The sequence below is a fragment of the Micropterus dolomieu genome, linkage group LG02, assembly GCF_021292245.1.
Source record: "Micropterus dolomieu isolate WLL.071019.BEF.003 ecotype Adirondacks linkage group LG02, ASM2129224v1, whole genome shotgun sequence".
Classification (NCBI taxonomy): domain Eukaryota; kingdom Metazoa; phylum Chordata; class Actinopteri; order Centrarchiformes; family Centrarchidae; genus Micropterus; species Micropterus dolomieu.
In genome coordinates this window covers 10,539,859-10,552,027 of record NC_060151.1, presented here as the reverse complement: position 1 = coordinate 10,552,027, position 12,169 = coordinate 10,539,859, and the positions used below count along the sequence as shown (strand labels likewise).

Below are 12,169 nucleotides of genomic sequence, written 5' to 3'. Positions count from 1 at the left end.
AGTGTATTTTCAGGTCGGCTGACTGGTGTATTACATCTAAAGTCCATGAACTGTGGACTCTAGTGTGTTGCACTGTGTGACCACACACACACACACACATACACACTTTGTTTGGCACCACCTGCCACAGCTATCACTGAGGTGGTCTCTCAACAGGAGCCTTACTTTGATGTGACTTATCTCTGTGTGTGTGATCAGACTGGTACAAACAGTTAATGTTTCACCTTTTTTATGTCTGACTTCCAAGCTAAATAACTAATTTCCAAATATGTTGGTCACAGACTTCAGCCACAAAACTTTCAAGAACCCCTCGACCTCTTCAAAGTAGGTTAAGGTATCTCAGTTTCTGTTCCTTTTCCCCCCTCTGTACATCTAAATGCTTTCCCAGCTGTCTGTCCCGACATGGGCCGAAGAAAAAGCTGTGAATTTATGTTCATCCCATTTAACACAGTCTGCAGGACGTTCTAATAAAGCAATGCGGCTGCCATTAGTGCTTTTTAAGAATTTTCCTCTGACTTTATTAAGGGAGTCCTCCCTTTTAGACGCCTCACTGACTGTACAGTCTGACAGGCAGAAGCACGTACACACACATTCACAGACAGACAGCAGGACATGTGAGGAAGAGGTGTCAACAAAAAAATCTGGTTGGTTTCATCGTCTTCTTTCTTGTGTCATCTGTTAATCTCTCTCTTTCTCTCCTGTTTGTCTTTCCCACTCCTTTCGCTCTGTCTGTTTCTCTTAGACCGTGGAGCATGGGTTCCCTCATCAGCCCAGCGCTTTGGCCTTTGACCCCAAGCTGCGACTTATGGCCATCGGGACAAAGTCAGGAGCCATCAAAGTGTATCCTTTTACTTTCAGTGAGCGTTTTTTTTGGGGTGCTGAGAATGGCCCGCCCAAGTTTACTCATGTCACGTACAGTAAATAGTCTTAAATCCCATATAATTCAAACTGAGAATTGCTACAAAATTCATTGACATATAACCACAAGTTCAACCAGTCAGTTGGCCCGCAGTCCAGTGGTAGTTATATTGTATTGATAAACAAATCAGAATTTAGAGAAATTAAATTGCACCAATTAATTAACAAATTTATTGTTTATTAAAAATGTTGCCGACTAAGACTTGCAGGACAAAAAGCAATGAAAGAAAGCTCTTTTGATCTCATGTTCCTTAATGTAAGATTTTGTTTCTTGGGCATGTTAAACTGATTCTAGTCATTTCAAACCCCTCATGTTTACACAAAGGGTCCGTACTATTATGTGCTTTTTAAGTTCCGGTCTGTTCTACTGTTGCTTACGTGGCTGTTGGGTTTTCATGCCCTCGCGATGCCTCACAGTGCTTCACAAATCTCGAGAAAGTACTGATGAGACTTATCTGCAGCAGAGCTGTTTTATGTAAGATCAGTTCAGTGGAGCAGTGCTTTGCTGTGTGTGCTGTCATTTCCTTCTAACCGACAACAGTAGAGGAAAGTTAAATCCTTTTTCTTTTTTTTTTTCCTTTTTTGTTTTTGTCTTTCATCACTTTTGGGTTATAATAACATTCTTTTCTCACACCAACTGAATGTCTGATATCTGAAAAATCAGGTCCTTTTTTCAGAATTAGAAATACTTTATTGATCCCAGAGGGGAAATTCTGTTTTGAATTGTTTTTGAAAGGAGTCTGGTATGGGAAGAAGCCTAAGTGCAGGATGCAAACAAGCCCTCAGTTTTTACCACACTTATTTCAAAGAGAAATTAAAGGCAATCTTTGAAATTGTTACCCAAACTTTCTGTTTTAAACATTGATTACCTTTTGCAATCTGACTTGCCGTACTTCAGATACTCTATGAAATTGACATTTTAGGTGCACTCACTTGCAGTGAAATTTCAGCTGAAGTGGTTGCGATAAGAGGGAGGGTTGTTTACTACCTGCGTCATCATCCGACTGCTTGTGTTTCTGCCCGACTGAACTCAGTCGTAATGCTGTCACTACCTGTAGATCACTGCAGTTAACATAGTGAGTAAAATTTAATCATTGCCGATAGGCCAGAGCTGTGAATAAGAGACAAGGCCAGAAAACACAACAGCAACAACATCATTACATATACTATTTCGCGGGTGCTTTCATACCTGTGAGACTTAAAATACCATAAATGCACTTTTGAGCCTGCAGTCAGCGGGAATCTAACCCTCAACCTTGCTGAGAGTTTGCTTTCTCTCTTGTTTACTGGTCAAGCATCATCATCCTAGGAAAATCAAGTGCTTGGATATTTTAAAGCATACATTAAGGGTGTGTGTTTTGCGTGTTTCGTGTTTGTCTTTCATTTGTGAGTTTACGAGCTGCACTGGAGAGCATGTAACATGATTTATGGACACAAACATGCCAGTGTTTGAGTCTGAATGCATGTTCATAGCAATGTTTTATGGTTCTTTAATCAGTATGTACACACTTGTCTGTGTACGAAGGCAGGCTGGCTGTGGTTGTGTGTTATGCCCAGATGCATTAGACTGGAGAATCAACTCCTTTGAGATGCAGCTTTCAGAGAGAGAGAGAGAGAGAGAGAGAGAGACTGGTGGTACCAGGCACTTGCAGAGAGAGATGGATGGATAAACCGAGGCAGTGAAGACAAGGGAGTGTGAAAGAGGCCGAGGCGGGAGGCAAAATAACTCCACTACATGCCTTTACCTACTGTAACAAAATGACTGATACTGCAAAGCTCTGACTTGTCATCTTAATTTTTAACAAGGTCCCAGCTGCTGTTGGAATTTCAGGAAAGTCAGCATGTATACCCACAGTGAATATCAGGGAAGAATCGTTTTGCAGGAATATAAAGCGATGTCATATCTTGTTTCACACATTCCTTGCATTAGAGCAGTGGATCCCAACTTGGGGCTTTTAGTCAAAAGGATTTCTTTGTACAATAGTAGATCATAATCATCTCTTAAGGCTTTAAACAGTTTAAGGGGTAAAGTTGTCTTTTGTTGAACTTCCAATAACCCTTGCAACCTGATGAAGCAAAGCTAGTGGACACATCTTTGTTTTCATGAGGTCAGACATCAGAAAGGTCAGCAACGCCTGCAAACCAGGTGGATATAGTGAGTTTACTTTATGGATCCTCTCAGATTTTCAACTGGTTGTTTTCATTATCGATAAATCTGCAGAATTATTTTTTTTCAAGGAATCAATTGGTATATAAAATGTCAAAAGTGAATCATTGCCCATTACAATTGCTCAGGGATCAAGGTCTTCAAAATGTCTTATTCGACCAACGTTCCAAAACCCAAAGATGATCTTTATACGATAAGCTGTTGGTTGATTTTCCTGAATAAATTCTTGAAAAACAATTAATCAATTATCAAAATACTTGCAGGTGTTTTATATGTTGATCATTTAATCGACTCATCTTTTCAGTTTTATTGTCGGGGCTGCAGTTGGTGATGGACTGTAACAAACTTTACCTCATCTTAGTTCTTAAAATCAGTTCTTATCCTTTATTTTGAACAAGTATATTTTTTGTGTGCGTCCATATTCCCTGATAATCTCAGACTTGCTGACTTCGGTTTAACCTAGACGTGCCTGCCAGCATACCTGCTAGCACGATAGATCCTAATCACTTACTCACTTACTTCTAGCTTGTAGTGGTTTGATTCTCACACACATTGACGCCTGAGCAGTGTACAGTGTGTGCCGAGTTCCAGCAATAGTTCAGGATTAAAGACAATGAGTAGACGTGGAGTGTATCGACTCAATTACAAAGAAGAGAGGAAAATTGCAAAAATTGAGTATTATTTATTTTTGTTGTTTGAACTTCTGTTCTCCGTCTTGGCACAGATCCTCCTCCGCTCGTTCACATGTTCGCTCTATCTCGGCCTCTCCAGTTTCTCACTTTTTCTCTTTCCCTCACTCCCTGCGTGTTTATGAAGGCAGAGTCGTATTACGCTCTGAGACTTTCTGCTTCGACCACAGACTGGGGCTCAGCAGAGGGAAGGGGACAATGTGGTGTGGAGTTTTTGTGTGTATGTCGAGAGAGATCATGTGTGGGGGTGGTGGGAGCGATCTTGGGGAGTCTGTCTCCTGTTGAAGAATGCATGTTGCGCTGCCCTGGGTTAACCTTTTCCGTGTGTGTGCGTGCGTGCGTGCATGCGTGCGTGCGCGCAGATTGAGTGAGTAAGAGCTTTGTTGCTCAGTCTAGTCTTAATAAAGGAAGCTTTTGAATTGGTTTCCAAGGCAACCAGCGCAGTTGCTGAGGATGAGAAGAGCTTGCAGCCTGTAGGGTATTAAGTCTGCTGCTCAGCGCGTCAAGACACCAGAGTTTGTTGATAGAAATGCATCAGTCATGGGCAGAAAGTATTGCAGCACATCTTAGTAACCCTCACACACTAAAAGTATGAAACTCTGGACAATACAGGATGTGCTGAGTCACACTGAAACTTGTGACCATGAAACTTCAGACTGCAATCAAACAGCCAGAGGACGAGCTAATATTGATACACACACACACACACACACACACACACACACACACACACACACACACACACACACACACACACACACACACACACACACACACAGCAGAGCTTTGATCTGTGTGTTTGTGGGTGTGCTCCAGCTGTCTGTCTGACATCCTGTCGGTCACACACGCCACGCTGCGTGATCACCCTGTTCTGTAATATTCATCAGAAAAGTATTTGTCATTTCTTCATATTCAAGTGGCAGTTGCCCGCGAAGCACTGCTTGCTGACGTCACAGAGCTGCAGCTTGATTTTGTATACGGGAAATCTTTCACACTGTGAATCATCTACTTTTGTAGTGTGAGTGTGTACACACACAGCATTACACTGACTTGTGAATGAACAGAATGTAAAAGTTCATTTTGTTTCATTTCCTGCACATAGTGGCCTGAAAGGCTGATTGATGGCTGCTTTAGCTAACGTGAAAGAATCCTAAATTGTTTATCCATTGCCAGTCAACAAGATTTGGTAGTTTGTGGTGGAGTCTGTAAATTCCTGATGTGCTTGTTTGTGCCACACATTTCACTTCCAGTTGTACTACAGCTTTTCCTGCCCTTTTTATTGCCAGCTTTTTATATGTACCAAGTCACATTCAAGTGTTGTCTTGCCTAGCTGCACAGACTGGTTTGTTTTGGAGAAATGTTTGTAGGATGTCTCAAATGTAATCTACCTTCTTTTATTTATTTATTTTTTTGTCCTAAATAAACCGATAAGTCATTATTTCATTGTTTGGTAGCTTTATAATAGAGTTGAAGAAACAGACTCTGATTCCCTCTTTTAACATGCCCTTCATCTCTTCCCTCCTCTTTTGCTTCTCACCCACACACTGCCTACTCTCTAACTCTGCCTTTACTTTATGTCTTATATAGCACTTATTCTCTCACTGCACACTATCTTTAGTCTCTTCCTCTCACGTCTCTCTTTTCTTCATTCCTCTCCTATCACCATGTCTCTTTTGTCTCTGTCACTCAGTCCCCTGACTATAACCCCCCCCCTTCACCCTCCTTTCCCTGTCTTTGGTCCGTGCCAGTCTCCTCACCCCCACACCTCTACACACTTACAGATGAATGGACACACACACACATTTGGACACTCATCCATTTGGCAACAAGTTAGAGGGGCTTGTGTCGTAGAGATACGGGGTGTGTGTGTGTGTGTGTGTGTGTGTGTGTGTGGTCTCACCAAGTTGGACAGTGAAAAGGCCGTTGAATAGTGGAGTTGAGGAACGAAAAAGAAAACATTGACCAAAACCGACGAACCAGGTTGTGAAAAAACAATCAGTCTCTTAAAGTCTGAATTGGTAGTCAAGTGTGACTGAAATAAAGTGAAGAAGAAAAATGTAGAGTATAGCGTAATGGTAGTGCTAGCTAGATCAAAAATTTCATAATATTGCCAAAACTTCCTCCTTCTTCATTGGTAGTGTCACTGCCATAACAAGCCTGTCATTAAGGTAATGTTGTAACAGATTTCTGTGTTAACTTTGGCACAAGTAAAAGATGGGTCCTCTTAGGATCTGCTTACATAAGTCCCAGGGACAGTGGTGCTTTGAGCTAAGTGCTAATGCCAGCATGTGGGCATGCTCACAATGCTAATGCTGATGGTTAGCAGGTATAATGTTACCAGGTTCACCATCATATTTGCTAACATTTGCTAAATATCACTAAACACAAAGTGCATCTGATGGGAATATCATTTGTTTTGTAGATATGTGGTCCTAAATCAAAGTGTTGGAACAATCTAATTTGATCTGATGATGGCGCTGAAAAGTTAAAGGCTCCCCAAAGTGATTATAGTTTATCACGAAGGGAACATGACTGTCTGTATCAGCTTTCAATGTAATCCATGCAATAGATTTCCTGGGAAATCCCAAATTTTAACCTGCTGGTGGCACTGGAGGAAAAGTCAGAGGATCACCAAAGGTAGGATTCATCTCTGGGGGACCATAAATGTTTTTAGTGTTAGAGATAAACTCTAATTTGCAATGTTTTGTCGCTGATTCAACAGTAAAGGATATCTTGTTTGACTGCTGCTGTGTCAGGGGGAGGGTGCACAGTGTGAGTGGGACAGAGAGGGAAGTGTGGGAGGTGGAGAGGTACTAGCTGAGGGACAGGATGCAAATGAGACGGGATTGTTTCTCTAGTGGGTGGGTGGAGTTGTTTGGCTTGTCTTGTTGTAGACTGCCTTTTGCCAGACGTCTGAGGAGTTTCTGACTGTGTGTTGTGTGTGCAGGGACGAAAAGGGAGTGGGAGAAAAAGGTCACAGATGACGCCTCAAAAGTTTAGAGCTAAACCAATTTCACTTGTGTTGTCTGAAGCTTTCTGGGATTTTCTTTTCTGACTTTAACTCTGGCCTATATGGTCAAAGTCTTTCTGTGTGGTCAACTTGTAAATTCATGCTTGGGCCTAGCGATCCAAACTTCCTGTCCATCCCTATCTTCTGTCGTGTGTGTGTGTGTGTGTGTGTGTGTGTGCGCGCGCGCATTAAAGGGTGTGCTGGCTGTTGTCTGTGTGTCCGCATGGAGGACAATGCCTTCTGTTGGTCTGTATTCAGACCGTGAAATCGCTTTATCCCTGCTAACGCTTTCTCTCTGCATCACCGGGCAATCACACTGTGTGTGTGTGTGTGTGAGTGTGTGTGTGTGTGTGTGTGTGTGTGTGTGGAAGAGACAGTGAGTCAGTGGTTATTAGTTACTGTAGGCCTCCATTGTGTGCATTTCAGGGTTCTCTGGTGAGCAATCCAGCAAATCTTTGCATGTTCCACTCAGAACAGGCAGGTTGATGACTGCTTATCCTTACACAGATCAGCACTGTTTTCATGCTGACTTTTTTTATTAACCTGTAAGTAACGTAACCTTTTAAGAAACATCCTCAACATTTATTTCGATATTATTCTTTTCCAAATTGCATTGCGGAGGCATTTTGAATCACTGGTGTGAGTCAGTGTTTACAGCTCTTTACAGAGAATTGACTTGACTGCCTTTATCCTTTGGTGTTACGGGGGGGTGTGTGTGTGTGTGTGTGTGTGTGTGTGTGTGTGTGTGTTTGAACTGCATCTGAAAGCCTCTGATGTTCCTGGCGAGGCGTCCTGAGAATTTGCAGCAATTCCTTTCATCTCTCTTTTCTGTTTTTTATCCACACGTCTTAAATTTAAACATACATTTTTGTGGCATGTTTTTGAAATCGCAGAGTCATCGGTCCTTGTATTCGGAATAAGTTGAGAGTTTTTAGTCACACATTTATGTCTCCCTAAAGATTAATTGTTATTACTTTTGTGATCCAGTGACTTTCCTTTAGGTCAAACTTTCACTTTGTCCAGTCAGATTATGACCAAATTCAGAGGAGACACACACTAACGCACATTTATAAGGAGGTTACACCAAGAGGGACTTGAGGTACAGCTGTCCTTAGTGAGGAGGTGATGACATCCTCTCTGGGAATCCCTCCACCAGCTGTTCTCTGACATCACCAGGACCAGAAAGTGTGCCTGTGTGTGATCTGTAAATCATGTGCCACAGTCGCGCTTTTAGTGTTTTGTTTTTTGTTGTCGCGATCACACAACCTCTGCTCTGCTTTACAACCATAAAAGTTAAGCCAATTCGGAAGTGCTTTAAACCTGCATTTTTTTGGTATGGCCTGTAGATGGTGACTCCAATGATTGCAAAAATAAGTCAGATTGAATTAGATTAAATCAGATTCTTCAGGTTTTATTATCTTTACAAAACCCGGATCCTTGTAACACAACTGTTTGACACATTTTGCAGTTTCATTCCTTTGGTTACGTAAAGCAGTAGTTGGACATTTTGGGAAATTTGCTGAGAATACAGATACTTCTCTCATGTCTGTCTGTTAAATATGAAGGCACAGCCAGGAGACTTAGCTTAGCATAGCACAAAGACTGAAAACGGGAAAACGGCTTGCCTGGCTCGGTCTGAACGTCCAAGAACCGTGTGTTATGGGGGGGTTAGGTGCTGAACTATTTCATGGCCAGGTGAAGTAACTTCCTGACATGTTGTCGACGCTATGAGTTTGCCAAGCAAGAAGCGGAGAGACCAGGTAGTCAGGAACATAACCCCCCGTAACGCTGCAACTCATTTTTAAACTTTGTACGAATTAAACAATTGATATATAACCATCCAACCAAAAAGATCGGACATGACGATAATTGAAACGGTGGCGCCAGCTGGCTTTGTTTGCTAGGTGCATCTGTAATTCACTTTAATTGTGCAAATTTTGGCTAGCAAAAAACAGGCTTAAAACAAAACAATCCTTACTGGAAAACATTACAGGCCGACTCCTAATAAGGTTTCTCAACAGCGCTGGTAAAATTTACACAGTGCAGCGGAAACGAGACGCCTTGTGCAAGTTTAAATTACTTCTGCGTGGCTTCACTTTATATACCCTGCGAATTCCTGCTTGTATATAACATGTTAATCAGTGAGCTTTAGAAGTTTGGAAGTCAGAGCCTGGCTAGCCATTTCCCTGTTCTCAGTCTCTAAGCTAATCTGCTCATCTTCTCACCTGACTCTGTGCAAAAAAGTGAACAACCGTATTTCCCAAAATGCTGATATGGATATTGTTCATCAGTAGTGCTTTATTAGTCTCTCCTTTTCTTCTGTCTTAGTCTCTCTGTTTGTCTGGACTGATGGTTCATGACCCATGAGTGAATGTTCCTCTAACACCTCCACCTCCAGCTGTCTGAGGCATGTGTTATTGCAGTGAAATAAACCGGGGACAGGAAGTGACAACACTTAAGGAATGCTAGTATTGCACTCAGCTGGGCCTCCAGGGAATTGGAATAGGGAGGGAACCAAAAAAAGGGATTTAGGTTGGGAGAAGAAAGAGGAGGGCAAGTACATTTCACTGAGCCTGAGAATCAGACCGGAGCGCGGAGGAGTTAGAAGAAGAGGGAGCTTAGTGCAGAGAAAGGAGGCAATTGAGAAATGTTGGTAGTAAAACTCCACCGGACCCCCATGGGGAAAACGAGTGGTTTCGGGCAGAGATGGAGAAAGATGGTTAGAGCAAAGAAACAAATTGTGGTAACCTTTCCTCTAACCACATAGCTGTGAGATAGCAGTGGAAAGACAGAGTTAAAGAAAGTGTAGAAAAGGTTAATAGATCACTGAGTGTCATACAAGGGGTTGAGAGTGAAGGGATAAAGGGAAAGAAAGGAGCAGGGTGGAGATGAAGATGAGTGGATTTGTATACAATTCTTGTGCATGCAGGAAACGGACAAGAAAAGACCTGTGCCAGTCGAGGAAAGATATGAATAAGAATGAAAAGAGGAGGTTATTAAATGTATCTAGTTATAATATTTAATTAATAAAAAGAGGATAGTTAATATAAAACGATGATTGTAGGAATACAGAAAAGAACCTCTCCACACAGTCGCATACAAACGAGAACTCCCCAGATTTCCACTTACTTTTCTGCATTTTTAATCCACATTCCTACAGGCTTATGTAAGCAGTGTACTAAAGTGTGTCGGTATTGCTCACAAGTGTGCGTGTCGTGTGTGTGTGTGTGTGTGTGTGTGTGTGTGTGTGTGTGTGTGTGTGTGTGTGTGTGGCTGCAAGCGTGTGTGCAAATTCGTAGTTTAGACCAATTTAGCATCGTATCCACGGCGTCACAGTTCCTGAGCGTAGCATTTATTTTATCAGCTCAGCTTCGTTTGCTGGACTAACAAAGGGAGGAGTCTGTGAAGATTGCTGTTGATTATACACGCACACACACAGAGAGACAGAGTGGTGTTTATGTATCTGCGTCATCTGGTGTTGGTAATTGCTATGAGCTTTGTTGTAGTGTTCTAATTTCGCCCCTACTATTACACCTAACCAGTGTGTTTCTTTTGGTTTGTAGCTCATAATTACTACTTTCAGTGTAGCACTCAGTCACACATTTTATTTCTGTTTCTATTTTAAAAGAAAAAGCTTTGAAGAAAGTAGGACTGCTTTAAGATATTCCTCTCGCCCTGCTGGTGTGTGTTTTTTGTTTTCATGTTAACATGGTGAAGGCTCGCTGTCCATAGCGTGTGTACATAATGTGTCAACACTGTGAATGAATTGTGTTGGGGTGACTTTAAACTGTCTGGAGGAGATATAAGGATGTAATTGGTAGTTGCTCATAGCCTTCCACACCCCCAGGTAATATGACATTTGGTTGTCACTTTTTCACCAAACTGTCCTACCATACAAGTAAGTCTGGAGTCTGACTGATAACCCTGGCAGTTTTGGTGGCATGCTTCTGAGGAGAGAGACTGAATAATTAGGGTGAGAAAATGATATTTCAAGAGGAACGGTAAAAGTGGCCTAATGCAGTGTTGGATCTTATCCAGTAAGAGGAGGTGGGAACCTCCATCAGTCAGCAAACACAGTGTGACAGTGGCATGTATAGATAAATAAATATTGTTCCTGGTGGTGAAAAGTAACATATCTCAGACATCATATTTAACTTATTAGAGACCAACATTCACACCCCACATCACATTAAATTAGTTAAAAATGATACGATGGGTTATGTGAATATTGGTCAGCTCTAGAGTTGGGTATTTTTTTTAAATTGTCTCGATTTTGATTATTAGGATTATCTAATCTCAGTGATTCCAACCCCTTTATCACAAATCTTGTCACAGCTCGGTGACATTCCTCCACAGGAATTTCTGTACTAGAGAGTGTATCTGGGGAATTTGTAGACATCATTCTTTTACCTTCAGTATAGAAGTTGAATAACTGCTTATATGTGTTTTGTACCTGAGCGTGAGACGTTGCTACTGTTAGCGTTAGGTAGATCCGGGGAGTCCTTGTAGCTGGGAGACCGCAACACAGTGAACATGGCGCATTCCTTCAGATTCGCGCCGTGTTGAACTAAATGCTTCTTCATGTTTAGGGATGGGGATTGTTAATTTTTATTGATAGCCTTATTGAGACTGCTTAACGATACGATTCTTTATCGATACTTTACTATTATTTAGTCATGGTTATTTGGTAAGACCAGACCCAACGGGCAAGACGTAATGTTAGGCCTGCACGGGATGAGGAAAATATTCAATGTCCAACATATCACTTGCAATAAATTAACATATATTGAATCGTACATGTTAACTGCCTGGTTGTTTTTAATATAATATTTTAAATACAGCTAAATGTTGTTTCTAGAGCAGCAACATTAATGTTTACAGCAGCAAAGTAACTCAATAACCTTATCTGACATCACAACTAGTGAGTGAGGTTTAGAAAGAATAACATCAGTCTGTATCAGTCCCTCCTCTCTCGCTGGCTGCAGGTAACGTTACCAGGTAGAAGGAGGAGCGGCTGGTTTGTGTCAGCCAGCAGCTGAGTTTTTAAGACTACAGACCAGTCTGTGCTCCAGACAGACAGCTTTCTATTTAGCTTGTTTTTAACATTTGACTAATGCCAAGCTAGCGTTAGCTGTGCTTGTCTAAAACATACAGGATAAGATACTGAGGACAGAGATGATTAAATTAACCATTTCTACATGTTTAACGTTACCTTACAGACAGGTGTATTGATTAACTATTGTCATTTTACTTGCAAAGGTTTTTTTGCACGTACTTCCAGTAACGAGCGTCATCAACTAACGTTACAGTAGTTTGGAGCTAACTTAGCTTAACCCTCACCGTCTTCCACCGTGACGGTGTGTGTGTGTGTGTGTGTGTGTGTGT

At 41.6% G+C, this 12,169-nt stretch overlaps 1 protein-coding gene across 2 annotated transcripts in view; it reads left to right on the top strand.

Annotated features, from left to right (window-relative positions):
* llgl1 (LLGL scribble cell polarity complex component 1) overlaps positions 1-12,169 on the top strand; it is a 44,593-nt gene that overhangs the window by 2,197 nt on the left and 30,227 nt on the right. For both annotated transcript variants that reach the window (XM_046074095.1, XM_046074086.1), the window contains exon 2: positions 743-840. In XM_046074095.1, the coding sequence (XP_045930051.1) occupies positions 743-840 (98 nt within the window). The remainder of the gene's footprint in view (positions 1-742; positions 841-12,169) is intronic.